The 18,353-nt window shown below is 30.8% G+C and overlaps 1 protein-coding gene across 1 annotated transcript in view; it reads right to left on the bottom strand.

Annotated features, from left to right (window-relative positions):
* The window catches only part of LOC113404021 (Krueppel-like factor luna), a 75,026-nt gene extending 67,989 nt beyond the window's left edge, over positions 1–7,037 (bottom strand). Inside the window, exon 1 of the mRNA XM_026644749.2 lies at positions 6,853–7,037. Within this exon, the coding sequence (XP_026500534.1) occupies positions 6,853–6,954 (102 nt within the window). The 5' untranslated portion in view covers positions 6,955–7,037. The remainder of the gene's footprint in view (positions 1–6,852) is intronic.
* Between the last annotated feature and the right edge of the window lie 11,316 nt (positions 7,038–18,353).

Genomic DNA, 18,353 nt, shown 5'->3' with positions numbered 1-18,353 from the left:
CTGGTAACCGTCTACACAAGTACTCGAATTAATATTCGTATATGACGTCTATGAAAGAAAATTAATTAAAAATATGTTCTAAGAAATAATAAATGTATCTTAACATACACCTTATATCGAGATCGAGAAATTATCACTGTGCACTTTGACAGCTCGTCTTCGATTTTCGTTCAGAAAATTGCAATTAGGAAGCAACTTGTTATTTTACGTGGCAGACATTCGTAATATTCACGTTTTGTAAAAGAAATATTCGAATTTAAAGCGAATCATTGACGTTTCATAATCTAAGCCAGTGATTCATTCAGCGAGTGATTTAATACGATCTGACTGGACATTTGACGTTAGTACTATTATAATATATTTAATAAATTATATTTGTAATCAGTAATATTGCAAAAAAAGTTATATTGACGGAAAGTTAAAGAACATTTATATTTTATTTTTCTATCGATGGTTTAAAATCCATAGAATATTCAAATTCAGTTTCAGGAGTGTCATGTGTTCTACATATTACGTATGTACAGAAAACTAATATTACACAAATATATTTTATAGTGAACAAAACGAAATATCGGTCACATTTTAATTGTCAAACAAAACAACTTAAAATACAACAGGGAAAACCATCATATTTATTCGTTAATTAGTATTCGGACTATCAATTAAAAAACTCTACTTAAATATCAAAAGTTAAATATATAAAAGAAATAGGCTTAACAGGAAACTCAGAAGGTAAAACTGAAGATGACTATTTCGAAATGTTAATATATAAGGTTATTTATCATTCAGGATTATCAAAAATAGCATGAATGTATTCTTTTTGCGATTCGGTAGTCGCTTTCCAGCTCATCGTTTTAAGTATTTTCGTTTAACATGTGTGTCAATATTTTGATTCAACTTAATTACCGTGTGTATACAGTTCCTCGTAGGTCTTTGTTAACACGAATTTAAATTATATATGTGACCGACTCGTGTCTTGATATTAACACTAATCAATATTATTTACGATTTGGTTTTTAAAATACCCTATAAATATCCTGTTTATTTATCATAGTAATTATTACGTAGTTATTATTATTTAACAGATTATTGAACCAATCGTTGTGAATCGGTGAGCATTAGAATTATAATTTTTTCCCTCGTAATTTCTTAATTAATATAATACACATGCGACTCGTGATGGTTTCCGCGAAATAAATGCTAAAAATCAATAGTAATCAAACGGAATAAGTAATTAGACGCAGACAACGTGTTAATTTTTTGTTTTAGAAGTCTACTTCATCAAATATTAAAAAAAATAAAAGATAGAATAAAAATGCTTCTATGTTAACGTTCAATTTTATAAAACCAATGTATAAAATATTAGCTCCGCGACATTTTAAAATAATAATGAAATACAAATAATTTATACGGTTCATAATATTTCAAATATGGTTATTTGAACAAGACAGTTTTATGTAAAAAGATTAAATAACTTATTGAAAAATTAATACAAAAAATTTAAAACCCGTTTCAGAGTCATCGAATGTTATATATACCTAGTATATTATTTTATATATATTAAATTATATTATTAAATTTCCACATATTTTTTGATTCGAGTATAATAGTGTAGTATATGCAGGAAAGAAGAAACATTACAATTAAGTACTTATATGATAAAAATAATGAATAATGCAATCGTTTATCAACTTTACATCGAACAAAAAATGAATACACATTCTTATCATTTTATCAACACATCGATAAGCCGAATACTTACATGTGTGTATTGTCCAACAATCAGCTGACTTTATACTATTTTAAAACATTATATTGTATAGAATAATTACTTAATTATTGAATAATAATCTGGAAATGTTCCACAGTTGGGAAAATAATCTCTCTCCTCTCCGATATATACGCGATAGAGTCCTCGGACTATTATTATTTTTGCAACACAAACTCAACTTCACTGTGTGTTTGACCTGATTTAAACTTGTGATCTTTGTTTAAGACTTACGATAATGAGTCGACTCTTACTTAATAACTTCAAAAATTGTTCAAATTAATCATAGTAATCAGTAAGAAACACTGTTATCCTAGTGTATAATGATAAAGTTGAAACTATACAAGAACAATTAAAACTCACGAGATTCTTAAAAGTTATGAACGCCTACGCTGTTTAAAAACTTGCTACCCATATTATTCAATGTAAGTCTTATAAGTACAAAGAGAAGTTTATGTTACACAAGCCGAGATGACCCAGTGGTTAGAACGCGTGCATCTTAACCGATGATTTCGGGTTCAAACCCAGGCAGGCACCACTGAACATTCATGTGCTTAATTTGTGTTTATAATTCATCTCGTGCTCGGCGGTGAAGGAAAACATCGTGAGGAAACCTGCATGTGTCTAATTTCAACGAAATTCTGCCACATGTGTATTCCGCCAACCCGCATTCGAACAGCGTGGTAGAATATGCTCCAAAAACCTTCTCCTCAAAGGGAGAGGAGGCCTTTAGCCCAGAAGTGGGAAATTTACAGGCTAGGCTAGCATTAGCTAATGCTAATGTTACACAATATTTATATGACACTACACTACTATTGTGTACGTGTGTATATCACTGAAGTCCTAATATATGGCTGGAACGATTCTGATGTTTTTTTTGTGTAAGATTATGTAATTCCCTTGATAGGTTAGATTGAACTCGTCGCTGGTGGTTCCATGCTTTTATTTAAACAAAAGTCATATAAAGTCGTTACGGACTAATATACACAATTAAAACTGGCTGACCACAATATGTATTATATATAAGTATGTGTGTGCGGTGTATTGAAACTTAGCATTAATTAATTATAATCTTTAATATTCTAGAGTTTATAATATTTTTAATAGCGGTTAGAAGTGTACACTTTGTGACCACAATCTGATTCAAAGTCAGTGCACCGGCTATAAGCAAATTGGACAATCTTGACCAAATTTAACAAGCTTGATTTTGTGAATTTACTACGTACTCTCGGTCTAGGATCCAATCAAAGTAATAAGCACATGCCTCCGGTACCTCAAAGGTTTATGAATTCGCCTCGATGATATCCTGCTATTTACTTACAAATAGTTTTTTGTCAGTTAAAACAGCTACATAAACCTTATATAGAAAATATATATGAAAATTAATTTATTTTCACGTTTCAAACAAAAAAAGTTTATAAAAAATTAGAACAAATATCTGTCGAAGTCCTTCTAGTTCAACTGACATCGGCTATTTTTTAAATCATCTGAAAAACATTACAGAAAAACACAGAGATAATTTTATTCCGTTCCGCAGCTAGCCTCGAGTAAAGTCTGTCAGATAAATAAACGTACTCCCACTTTCTGTCACAACCCGAAGACGCGGAGGCAATCTTCATGTTTTAAGCGTTCCTTAGAAACGAAACGAATGTCATCAAATTACATGACGAAACTATCGTCTGTCCGGTTGCCTAATTAGTAACGACACAATTTTTTACGTTTATCTAATACTTCATGAAAGATTACAATTTATTTCATTATTATTAAGAGGTGGGTACACTGATTTTGGCCATCATAATATCTATAACATTATTGGGTTCTTTCGTTCTTTCTGGTCCTTAAGACTACCTACTTAAGATATTACTTTTGGACCATAGTTAAGGATCACCCTTCCTTCTTGGATTTGACTCATGCATCAAGTCGCTAATTGTTTCGAATTAATGTTAATTATTGTATTATACGATACACGAGTTGTCTTCTTAAGAAAAATTTTGTTTCTTAGTCACAAAGACGGATCAAAACGCTTTATGTCTAGTATATTTACGTGAAATACCATCTCAGTTATTGTATTTGGTTTTTTTATTATATTTCATTAACTATTTGCAACTATTTTAGTTACAGATAAAGTTTTATTGTATTATTATTTTTGAATGTTGTAAACAAATATAAAAGATACATGAAAATCACGTTGAGCCATTGGTTAGAAGGAATGTATTATGTATTTAATTAATTTTATTACAGTACTAGTTTGCATTTTACGTAAACATGGCTTAATAATTGTATCTAATGTATGTATGTTTGTAATTCGATCGCCATTTTTAAATTCGAAAAATCCTTCAGTGTGACTTAGTTAAAAATTTCCAAAGCACAGAATATATTCTGAGATTTCGCTGATAACATTCTCATTACCTTCCCATAAAACAAAAAATAAACATAACAACTTTTTAGCTACCATACGTATTAAATTATAAAGTATCATAGCATGAAAATCCGAAGTCAATCGAATTATAACTTCATGCGTGAAACTAAAAAAAATCATTCACATTAAAATGTAAAACTACAAAAGTATTTTGTCGCTCAAAACCAAATCTAATTTCCATTTATTTGGAAAATCAAAGAAAAACATAAATCACCTTCATAGCAATTTCTGTTAAAATTCTTCTGGTCTCCTTGATTCGTTGGTCCTTAAGTTCCACCTTAAACAATATTTTCATAAGTCGTCTTTTTACTTCGGATTTCGATGTTTTCACAAATAACTTTACGTATTATGGCTTCGTTCACAAGCAGAGAAAATATAAATATTTGCATTCAATGTATTTTGTGAAATAATGATTGTACTAAGTTGATTCGAGTTTTAATTGGACGTTGATTGTTATTTTGTCAGAGCATTGTGTACATATATTTATCATTACTATGTTGCTAGAAGTAAAAATGCATGTCACTAATCTACTGGGATAGAGCGGATGCTCTTGATGCATACTCGTAGTCTTCTTTTCATTTTATTTAAGACTTTCTTACAAATACATGAAGCAGTCAGTGTTTTATACGGAATAGAAAATAACATTTTATAAGCTACTAATAGATTCCTAACATGTCGAACGTATACACTTAATTATCAGAACAATACTAGGTTGTACAACCGTTCGTTAAAAGTTTGGTTATTAAATTTACTCATTCTTCTGCAGAATGAAAGACTTCATTCATTCATTCAATTTTAGTTTTCTGTACCTAGGTCAAGCTTCGTTATAGTTGTGAAGACGGAATTCATAACATTTTCAATTCACGAAACTCTCGGTTCAAGTGAAAAGCAAATTTGATTATAGAATTTATACGTTACTTAAAGCTTCCTCTGCAATTAAATATAAATATATTTCCTTCATTATGAAGATTTATTGGATGTATATTTTATTATTATTGCCACAAGATGAAGTAAAAAATATATTTATTATGAAAAAATATGTATCATTATACTGTACAACAAACAATCATTTTTATGTTATCAAGAATATGTTGTTTTTAGCACTAGGTAGCTAATAAGATAAAAGCAATAATCTTAATGGTAGAACATTACATTTTAAAGTAAATATTTTATATCAGTTTGATAATTTCGCTTCTCTAAAAAGTTATTTAAATAAATAGCACTTACCTAACGTTTATTGCAGTTTTAATCATCAACAATTAGTAAAATAAACGTGACCGTATTTAATCGCAAGTAAACAGTTTCACCGTTACGTTATCTTCATAATAATTGATAGTGATATCTAGGCAGAATTATCTGTACCTGATCTTTACAAATTTAAAAAAAAACCGGACAAGTTTACGTTAACTCATACATGACTTTGAAACAATTTAAAGCATATGATTTCGACTTCGTAATAACTGATTTAAATTGACATTATTTGTAAATTTTGCATATAGATATAATATTATATTCAAATTATATCTTATAAGATTCCCATAACAATCCTATATATCTTCAATCACTAAATACGTAGAGTATTTCCATCTTAACGCTGATCTTTAAAGCTGTCTTTTCACTAGGTCAAGGAAACAAATTTTCATCAATGGTTAAATATTATGATATTTTAGTCCTGTTATCGTAAATATTTCAGTAGCCATTATTTATTTAGTATTGTAATTAAACGAGAAGATTTCACGAATATGATTATGTAGATCTAGAATTACTCCTTTATGAGAACAAGCCCATTCAATCCGTTATTATTACAGGCATCACCAACGACAAAAGAAAAATATTATCATCTAATTTTAAATCACTGTATCAGCTAAGCAATACGATATATATTTTTTAAATGATTGTAATATTTTTAAAATTATATTTTTTCATGTTATCTGAAATATTAAAATATTACAGGAGTTCATTGACACTAACATATTTAAAGTTTATATTGAGATTGAAAAGTAAGGTATTTTAAATAATAATAGTTTAGTAACATAAGGTCGACGACGAGACGTAATTTCACGAATTATAAATTGATCCATTGATTTTCAAACTTCATAAATAATCGGTTTTAGTTCAAAATATACCTTAGGAATACTGAAGGAGTCAATTATAAGTGTCACTAAAGTTCTTTAAACTTTTTCATAATCTCGTAAACTTGAAAGTCTTATCAAACTCGTGTTAATCTGTGATAAAAGTTTTAAAACTAAAGTTTTCAAAATAGTTGTAAACGTATGTAAACATTCAAAATATACATTTTTTAATTTGTTACGACTATAAAAATCTAAATCCAAAACTCCTAAAACATCGCTAGGATATTTTTAGTTATGGCGTAAGCACGATCAGAACTAGTGAAACGCGCGTTGATGTACAGCGCACAGCGACAACCTTCGGCGCAATTGAATTAGAAATTTAAAAAATAACTTCTCCTCTCCTAACTCCATTACATTTCCAAAAGAAATTCGTCGGTTTAGGTTGAAGATCCGTTGAAAATCGACCGCGAGGGCTCACGCAAGCGCGACGCCACCCTACATTGAAGACTCGAAATTGTTAAACAATAATGCGCCAGCTCGCTCGCTTGCATAGCATGCCATAGTGGTTATACTGATCGCGCAGCACCACTTACCTGTTGCCAATAATCTTCGAGTGACAGCTTCCATTCGAAATAACCGGTGTCGGTGACATCCTGCAGCTCGCGGAATAGGTTACCGCTAGGAAGAACATCCATCGCGCTTACATGTGACGGCGATCGAATTTTTTAACACAACACACGTAATCCAATCGCGGCAGAACGCGCACGACTGATTTGTCCGCGTCCCGCGCCGTGTTCCCCTCCCACTACATTCCCCGCGAGTATCCTCGAGCGTAGACTAGTAACGAATAGAGAAAACGAAGTATAGCTTTCTCTTTTTAATCCTTAAAGGAGTTTGTCTTAGCAAAGATTCTTGGAGGATAATATTGTCGTATAAACTTCAATGTAAATTTAGAAAATAATTAAAAGGTAAATTAAACAAGTAAGCACTTAATACTTAATTTTTTTTCTATTTATATACCCGATATACCTACTTAATTATTTTCGCGTTTTATATTGCAAATATTATTTTTACAATTTTAATATTTGTACCTAAATCTCAGCTCAAAAATACATGTGATTGTACTAATAATTTTAATAAATATATAATTTTAATCAAATATACATTATATTTATAAGTTTACATAAATTCATTTCAATTATAGTCAATAAAAATTTGAACAAAATGAAATGTCTAACTAAAAAATAACCAATCTAAAATTTTAAATAGCACCTGTAATCGTTAATTTTGATATATTGAGAATAGGTCTCGGTTTTGTGCATTATAAACAAAAAGTTTTACTAAAGTTTTACTAAAGCTATATTCATCTTGGCATTTATCACTTTTATTAGAGAACTCCATACAATTTTTAATAAGGTACTTTTTACAAAAATGTTCTGATACATTATATTGCGAGTGAATATTTTTTACCAAAAAATATCGACAAATAGTATCATAATAAATAAATAATATCGAAGTGCAGGTTTACTCAATACAGTTTTGTTAATAGATTTAAATATTTTTTTATTTCTCTTTGGGAATTGCCGCGACCAATATAGATTGTGGTAGAATAAATAACCTTGGTATTTAACTGTTGATGACGTTTACTCAAAGTACCAAAATGTAGATAGATAAGCAGCTTATTATGGTACGACAATAATCAAACAGATAGACTTTTTAAGTTACATAAAAAGTGTTGTTTTTGTATTTCACGATACTTTGTCAAAGTAAAACCTAAGTAAAACATTGAAATTGACATAACACTTAAGACTGTTGCATTATGTATAATAAAAATTAAACTATTAAATACTTAATACACTTATGTTGAAGAAACGGATTCAGTGAGATAGTATTTTTTTTTAATATAAAATAATATGTTATAGTATTATGTTTAAAGTATAATATATCGACACCTCTATACTTAAATTAATCTGCAAACTACAACTCCCGCGCAACGCTGGTATGCAGACACGGACGGTCCGACCGTTACGCGCGTGCGCAACCACCCATGATAACTCCATTCATACTCGCGTATCATCACGCTATATACTATACAAACACAATAACATTTTACCGGGATCACTAGAGCAGAAATTTTTAATGTTTTTTTAAATGAACTATAAATTCAGAACATGATGTGTGCACATTTCTTACTACTCATTGAAGTTGGACTCCATTAAAAACCAGATTCCAATTCCAAAATATATTTTCATATGATTTATTAAATTTTAAAACAATTTTTTGGGACTATACTCATGTATGGTATAGGTATATATTTATTAATATAAAAATGTAGTCCTACTGATTTCAAGGCGGAAGTCATCCTCCATTGAAACCTTATAAATTTTCGCCTAATAAGGGTTCATATCATTTTTAATGTTAGTAAGTAGATTTATATTAAATTAGAAGCGGTGATCGTTAGACTAAGATTATAAGAAATGATGAAATTAGTGCGGTAACTGTCTACACGATCCATTTTGTGGACTGATTCGATTGGCTAGTATCGCCAGCTAGCTTCCCCGAATGAATGAAAGGTACTTCATAATTACTCACATTTGATTGACGGGCGATAATCATTCTGAATGCGAGGATTATCACATCACCATACTTAGCGGGGTCGCAATTATCTGATACAGCTACTTGGCCCTCTGTATGCATTGTTACACATCCCACCTTTAGAATTGAAGTGACTAATCAAAATTCTTATTTTTGTTAAACCAATGAATTTTAATCTTAGTTCTTAGTTCTGAACTATTTTCGTCGATTTGTACAATTAAAAGAATGAAAGCCTCAAAAATAAGGCGTAAGAGACACATTTAGGACATTTTTTCTAAGTTGTCTTAATTTCTTGACCTTTTTAAATTTGTGCGTTTCTTTTAATAAATTTCATAGCCCACTAACTATGTTTGAAAGAAGGCGATTTTTCCAAAGTCACACGATCACTTTTAAGAATAAGTTAATTTAATTTTTCGCGACGTATAAACAAATTTAGTTTTTTATGCCATATGTGGCAACGAACATCAGGCTCACCTGATCGAAAGTGACTACCACCACCCATGGACTTCTACAACACCAGGGGACTTGCAAGTGCTTTGCCGGCCGTTAAGGAATATGTAGGGTGTTTTTTTTAAGGTTCCCACGTCGTATCGGGTCGAAAAAAACGCTGGTGAAAGCTGGTTCCACAGAGTGGTTGAGCGAATCAGAAAATGCCTTAAAAATAAAAACTGTTGTAGATTTTCCGACATCTTGGTGACATGAATGGAACTTGGAATTCTGATGCGAAGTCCGAGGACAAAAATAAAAGTTAAGTTGTATTAAGTTAAGTGTAATATGAATGACCCAAAAATATCACCAAAAATTATAGTAATGGTTTAATTAATGTAGCGAATGACATTTTTACAATTACATTTACATTTTTACATTTACCGTGATAGATGATTTAAATGTCAACTTGTTTTATATTTCCCTTAGTAATACGATTATTAATCTACGAGGTGATTAATAAAATAATTCACGATCAAAAGTTTGATAAATTATCTTATCAAGAATCGAATATACTTTGTACTTATTAATGACTTGCTAAGTACTATGTTGTGATGCTTTAACATTTATTTTATTAACAAGAGGACCAATTCTGCTACCAAATTGTTAATTCATCGAAGTGTCAAAGTGGGTACGATCCATAAGCGTTATGAATTAGTACAATTGTTCCTCAGTTATCCGATGCGAGTCGTGCGCCTTATCGAGTCGAATTAAAGGTTTTAATTCATCCGAATGAGTGGGGTATATGGACGTACACGGGACAAAAAAATAAAAAATCATTACAAAGATAAAGGTCTCCACACACGTGTGGAAGAGGAATGGGATAAATCCCATTCCTCATAGCACATTACTCGTCATAATTAATCCCTTGACTTTAAATTAAGGTTTCATAACTTTTTTATATAATATAATCTAAACAAATCCATCAGTAATGAGCCAATCGACCTGTTCATCTCTAAATCATTTAATAAAGTATCATATAAAAAATAATTTCTCAATATATGGTCCAATATATACAGCAACGCTTCAAGACAATTTATTAGTCACTTTGATAAGGATATTAACATTTTTTCTTTACTGAAACTTATCTATAATAAATAGATATATAATGTGCACAAGGAAAAGATTTGCAGATTTCCAAAATATCTTCGGAAGTGCAAATCTTACATGAAAAGTTTTCTTGCTTCTGTTATAGTTACCAAAGTCGTTCGATTGAAAAGCACCAGAATTAAGTATTTTCCCGCTCATTGCTTAAAAATAATGCATCATAAAACCGTTATACATTATCATATTAGCTTCTTCACAACAACTTCTACGTAAAAAATATTTTTCCTGTTAATCGCGAATATTACCTTTAATGCCGTTATTTATATACCTGTAACCTTATCCAGGGTATAGGCTATTAATGTCAAATTTCATCAGATCAGTGGTTTTGTCGTGAAGAGCTTACACGGAATTACAAAATTACTCAGAGTATAAAAGTTTCATATGAAGCATTATTGCTTGAATCCAGTACATACAGCACCGACTAATCTTTTCAGTAGGTTCCTATAAAAAATACAAAATATCAAATTGCGAGTTTGTCCTATTTTAAGCTGACGTAACTTAAAAACATTGACACGGATAGATTGAATTCGTTTAGCTTGCTGTGCGTCGGTAACGTATGTACATTCATCCACTAACGAAAATAATTTTGTGTAGGTTTTTAATTGGTCAGTTACGAATGGCTTGCGATGGGACGTAGTTGGCATCGATAAGACGTGATCGCCAAAATAGCGGATCCGCTACTTTGAAATAGGCGAAAAGTAAATTTCATCAAGTCACTCGGTAAGGCATCGTGCAAGATGAATGAGCTAGTTTAGTTACAGGCACAAGCGACATCATATTTTAGTACCCAAAGTTGATACCGCTTCGGCGATGTAAGATTTGGATAACCTTTCTTACAGTTTCAACGTCAAAATATTTTTTTTGTATATTTATATATAAAAAAATAGATTATTTTTGCTCGTGGCAACACTGTTTAAAGTTAATTCTTCGCCGGTTTAAGTGGCTATATTTTTATGTTTATCATTTTATATGAAATTAATAGATATTTATATTTTAGGCATTTAAAATAATTATCTAGGCCGTAAGTTTAATTTCAAAATAGATGATAAACATATATTATATTATAAAGATGTTGCGGCTGTAATCTGTACACTATTGCCGCAACGCGTAAATAAAAGAGCAGGGCACATACGCCCGCTATTTTACCCAAAATTTCATCTCGCCAAAAATCAAAATATCACCCACACCACCTAGATGTCCGAAAATCCACAACAGCGCGATTTTTAAGACATTTTCTGCCTCCCACAACCACTCTGTGGAACCAGCTTTCGCCGGCGGTTTTTCCGAACCGATACGAGTTGGGAACCTTCAAGAAAAGAGCGTACTCTTTCCTGAAAGGCCGGCAACGCACCTGCAAGCCCCCCGGTGTTGCAGATGTACATGGGCGGTGGTAGTCACTTTCCATCAGGTGAGCCTCCTGCTCGTTTGCCACCTCTAACATAAACATACCCCACCGACTACGTTCTGAGCCGAGGTGCGATCTCATAGGAGACACCCTCAGGACGAACGTCACTCTAGAGCTCGAAAGAGTTCCATTCAAGGCTGAGTCTTGCACTCGCCCCAACGCCCGGTGAAGCTGTAAAGGCCAGTAGGGTCAACAGCACTACATCATACAGGAATTGTTTCGTGTTGTTTATTGTAAGTTAAGACTTTTTGGACAGTTTTCAGAACTCAAAATATAACGAAATTGTAGGATACAAAGTAACTATGCCTTTGTCATTGCTTCCCTGAAATCGAAGCTCTTTTTAAAAATATAGCTTTGTCCAGAAAAAAATACCGAGAAATTTCTCTCTAACGATGATAAAGTTATTTTATTGGTACAAATATTTGTAGCATTCACTGTATTTATATTATACGTATTCTATTTTCATCCATCTACTATGGACAATCATAATATGAAACATCTACACCCATTAGATTTCTAGTAATTAAAACATATTCATCGAACAAATATCTGAGATATGGAAAGAATAATATTGCTTATAATTTTATCTTGTCTCGGTGGTACGTTACAGACTTTCTACTTAAAAATAAATTTATATTAATATTTTATAATTAAAAAACAATTTAAATTTAGGTTAAAATACTACGTACGTATTTACTATTTTATATTACTATATTTCGTTGCCTATACATATCAGAAACGGAAAAATTTCAGATCCGATGAGGCTAAAAAAAACGCTTTTGAAAAATTCATCTATTTTCGTTCCCAAGTTTCTAAAGGAGAGGCATCAATGAACTTCTAATAAAAAGGGGAAAAGTGCATTGACGATAATTGCCAATACTTTCTTAATTAGCACTTCGATTTATTAAATACATAAGTACTCATCGTTAAAGAAAATGTTTGATTTTCTTTATATAAAAGAGCAATTTAATATGCTTATTATATTGATCGACAAACTACCGAGTAGCAATAGCCTCGTTTAATTACGCTTTCTTAATTAATGAAGACTGCTTAATTCACATTTAACCAGCTTACAAGCGTTCCCATACCAGTGTATGATACATTAAATTAAGACGCTTCCATCATTTCTCAATATTATAAAGACAAGACTAATTGATGCCATAACCTTATTCGTATTAAAAGCATTAAATGAAAAAATAACTATAAAATTACTCACTAATAAAATAACTATGTATAGGTGTTTTTTAAATTGTGTAGTCAAAAATAAAACCACTTGTCTGTAAAAAACTTCCTATCACCCACAAATTTTCTGTGCCTTCATTACTACGAACGACGTGGTTTTCAATAATCTTATGTCAGCTAAGTTTCTAAGAACGCAGAACTTGTATAGAAGTTCAGTGTAACATGATGCAAATTATAACACATTATTTTACTTTACTTCAAGTTACGTTAATCAACATACTTCTACTTCAAGTTACTTTAATGTTATTAAAGTAACTTGAAGTAGTGGATACAAAATGAAAACAAGTATAATACAATAATAAGATAAATTATTCATATAACATATTATAGTTCTTACTGGCAATACTAACAAAAAAATATGTCAAATCGTAGCGTGGCTTGGAATTAATAAAGATATTTATTTTATTTCATTTTGTGACCCAATACATAACCCAAGTTGGCACATTGGTATTTTATGCTCTAACCTGTCTCTCATCGTGATCATGTTTATGAAACACTGGTCAAAGTCAGATTAAATAGTATCACTTTTATCTGAACGTTCATTGGTCGCACATATAGTCGCCGGCTACCACTGACCATTCAGATTAAAGCCAAATTATTTAATTTGGTTAGAGTTTAAGTAACTGGAGGTCAGTTTTATGTTAATTAATTTTATGTGAATACTGAATCTTTTGGAAATAGAATTAAAGTAGAGTTTGCTAATAATAAAGAAACGATTCATTATTCTATTCATCTTACAAGGTGGGTACGCCACCTTGTAAGTTTAGACTCTAAATAGACAACGAACGGTTTTTCAAGCATATAAAGGTGCCAATGAATATATTCTGAGAGAAGAAAAGATATTTTTACACGATTGCCCAAAAAAGAAGACTGTTGTTTTCAAGGTTCATGTGTTGTACATTCGTTTCTTTTTTATGAAATAGGTAGGCGGACGAGCAAATGGGCCAGGATGGTAAGTGGTTACCACCATAGAAAGTAACGCCGTAAGAAATTTTAATTCCTTGCTTCTCCAATGCGCCATCGACCTTGGGAACTAAGTTATTATGTCCCTTTTGCCTTTAGTTACACTGACTTTCAAACCAGAACACAACAATACTTATTGCTGTTTGGTTTTAGAATATATATTGAGTGGGAGGTACCTACCCAGACGGACTTGCACAAAGTCCTAGCAGCAAGTCCTTACCTATTCCATCGTAACTTTAAATGCCTGAACAGATTTAGATGTATTAAGTGTCTTTAGAATCCTTACATCTTCCCGAGTGACATTAACTACATTTTTTGAAAACGAAAATCAATACAGCAGTGGTGTCGTGTTTTGTTCAAATTTCAAATTTTATTTATTATTACTATTAATTATACTACAATTAATTATATCTGTTACTTATATTAAAATATTTAAATCTTCTTAATAATAAAAACTCAGTTGAATATCGTTTGTTTTATATTTTTAATCATAATTTCAGGTAGGTATTAAACATTTTAAATTTGCGCGTGTTGCATATTCGAAGAATTTGTAAATAAATATATTTACATTGTATTTTATCGCTCTTGTAAGAATTTTTGTGGATTGCTGGTTAAAGTATTTATACAATTTTATGGTTTTCTTTTTAATACACATCTCTTTGTCATAATCGAAATAATAATCAATTACATTTTACTAAAAATTCATATCACTAAAAAATAATAAATCCCTCATGTGAGTGAACACTGTGATTGTTAACTAGAAATATTATTGAACGTAGTATCTTCATTAACTTATAATCTCTGATCAAAGCTTTGAGTAAAATTGTCGAGAAATAATTTAGATAAAATTTTATCTATGTTTTATTCATTGTTCTGACAAAGACAGTTATTGGAACGTCCCATGTACAGCTCGGATAGTATATTCAGCCCGACCTACCGACTACTATCTACATTAGTAGATAAGTTGTTAAGGAGTATTAACTCCTAGCAGCTGACTAGTGAAACCGACTCATGTAATTTTTTTTTTCACATTAATTTTATTTAATAAGTAAATAATTAATTATCTATTATCTGTTATAATTAGGTAACTATAATTCTAATCGTGACGTCTTTGGCGTATTAAAAGTAATATTAGTGGGTCTCCCGCGAAACTTCGCGTTTATTCAAGATATATTTTTTAGGAATTTATTAAACCTATGACAGGTTTTGTTTTGATTTAATTTTATTGTAAGCGGCAAGTCACTCATCTACATTTGACGCAAAATGATAAAATCTTTTTAAAATGAAGTTCCTCAAAATGAGACTATAACCGATTGTTTATGAGCAACTATCATCACATAATCACTGGGACAAAAATCGATTTACAGTATTAATATATAAGATTATAAAGTAGAACGTTTTGAAATGAAACGTTTCTGACACGTAATTTTGCCTGTGCCAATTTTACTGAATTATTCGCGTTCTTTCATTGTAGCTGTGTGAAGACAGTCGTTATGTTAAAAATTACTTATAAAAAAAAGAAATCAATATAGCTGTAGTAGAACACGTTGCTATAAAATGAAGATTGCGGATTATATATCGGTAAAAAATATCAGTATTAGAGGTGTAAGTCAGCTTGTGTCGGAAGAAATTCCTTGAATTATAGATATTAACTATCTCGAAGTGATGCAATGTGATCGACTAATCTTGAAATCCTTCTCTTTAGCGGAGAAATGCATTTCCCCAGCACTCTGAGACATTTACAATCTGTTTGAATCTTCAAGAAAATTTTAATATGAATTGATTTTATCCTCGCATAATCTTTACATAGTCTTAAACTTTTAACTACTACTTCGGTAAAAGATATCAAGGTCCATTAAACATGATTTGCGGCAAAAAGTAATTACTGATATTTAATAATTTCCCTTATAATTCAATAATTATAACCTTACGTTTATTGGGAATAGTCTGCGTACCGAATTATCTAAACCAGCTGTGAATTTTAGATAAATCGTGGTTAAGGATTGCAAATGCATTCAAATAATTGAATTTAGGTAATTGATTTTAGGTAAAGAGAATAACAAGAGCGATTTCATATTACAGATATAGAATTATAGAACAATGACATAACAGAACATTCAATCATACATAATTGAAATTCGAAAGTGACCATTTATGTTATGAAAATATTTACTAGTAATATCGCGATTAAATGAAACGTCAAAGGTCGTACGAAGTATGATTAAAAATACAATTTTTAATTTTAAAAATCTTCTTAGTAGTGTTATGAATTTATATTTTACAAGGCAATGAAAACGGTCATCACATGGGGTGAAAAGTTTTTTTTTCAAATCCGATAACTGTCACGGAACTATTATGAATCTTAATATTTATGTATGAGCACATGTGATATTATCATTTAACACATACAAATACACCACGCCTACATCTACAAATAATACTCACGCAGTCCCAGTCAATTAGGGGAATTAGATTGAAATTTCGGCTAAGTTCCACAATTTCACGTACGTATTTTAACGAAATTTCATCATATACGTAATAATGTTCAATGCAACGTTCGATTTATGATGAGATTAAGTCCTGACTTCTCTTATCGTCGAACGTTGAACTAGTATCAGGCAAAAGCACATATAATAACCTAATTAAAATAGCACCGAGCCGGGTATACGGATTCAGGTCAACTCTGTTTAACAAGCAATATTATTTCATTTTCGCTGCACCATATTTGACCCTCTCCATCTCATCAATTTAAGCAACAGTAATTTATTTCTTAATAACACCAATCCTGAAAGCAATTAAGTATTTTCGGACATAAAAATATTTCAGGTAAAATTAATTAATTACTTCTAGTTCAGTTATAAAAACCTTTATCTACTCGTATATAATATACATGTGTCTGTAATTGTGTGTTTCGGTTAGAATATTGAGTGAGCCATTGTAATTACAGGCCCAAGCGACTTAACATCTTAGTTCTCATGGTTAGCGTTGTGGGGAAAGTTAGAATTTATTACAGTGCTATTGTCTATGGACGGTAATGATCATTTACCATCAGGTTGTTCATTTGCTAGTCTACCTTCCAAGTTCTATTAAAAACACTGTTGTAGTCAACTAAAATATGAAAACATTCAACCGTAAATAACGTTACAGAAGAAAATTCAGTGAAGTCCTATGCAAATTTACGCTAAAATCTGATTCCGTTAGCGAAATTAAAAATATGTGGATATTTTGTCTATTTCACTTACATAAAAATTTTTGTCCGATTTATATTTGAACAGGGAAGAGTTTTAAAAGTATTTTTTTTATAAATTTGTCGATGGTTGATATATATAAAATATATATATATATGGTATTGTTATATATTTAATTTTATGCTCGTGGTCGATCGATGAAATATGAGACACACATTTAAAAAACTCATTCATCATCATCATCATCATTATCATTATCATTATTATATTATATATAGTATAAAACAAAGTCAGTTACCGCTGTCTGTCGCTATGTATGCTTAGATCTTTGAAATTACAAAACGAATTTTGATGCGGTTCTTTTTAATAGGTAGATTAATTCATTAGGAAGGTTTATATGTATAATACATACACAATATAGTAGAGAAACACTGATAATTTTAGAGGTTTCTGAACTATGAACGTTGTAAGACATTCTGTAGTATATTTAGTACCAGCATTGCACCCGTGCTAGCCGGGGCGGGTCGCTAGTATTTGATAAAACACAACCAAGTTAAGTTAGATAGTTTTTAAAACTGTACACAATAATATTAAAATTATTGGGCTCGATTTCGTTTCCAGTTTAGACTGAAGATAAAGAATATTAAAAAATAATTCAACTTATCGATCACTTCGAGATGAATACTTTTTTAATAATCTGCAATTCGGTTTATTGTCTCTCGGTATCTCTCGGCAATTGATGCCGGAATGCACTTATTTTCCTTAAGTAGTATTTACAACGAATTATTTTTTAAGGCATAAAACTAGATGTTTAATAAATAAAGCAAATAATGTAGTGAGATAGAACTTGTCATTAATATGTTATTAGAACAATATATTATTTTACGTTTATTTTAGTAATATCTATAAGGGTACGTATATGATAGGATAGCATTAAATCAAAATAATATATTTGAAAAGGTTTAGCTTAGAAAATGATTTGTCTCTATTCTCCGCTTCACTGTCTTCACCATCGGACTATTTTACGTACTTATTTAAGTAGAATATAAACCAGTAAATACGACTTTGAGAGATATTACATACACTGAATCAGACGTGTAAACAGAAC

This window comes from Vanessa tameamea, chromosome Z (genome assembly GCF_037043105.1).
Source record: "Vanessa tameamea isolate UH-Manoa-2023 chromosome Z, ilVanTame1 primary haplotype, whole genome shotgun sequence".
NCBI lineage: Eukaryota > Metazoa > Arthropoda > Insecta > Lepidoptera > Nymphalidae > Vanessa > Vanessa tameamea.
This window is presented reverse-complemented; position numbering and strand designations above follow the sequence as displayed.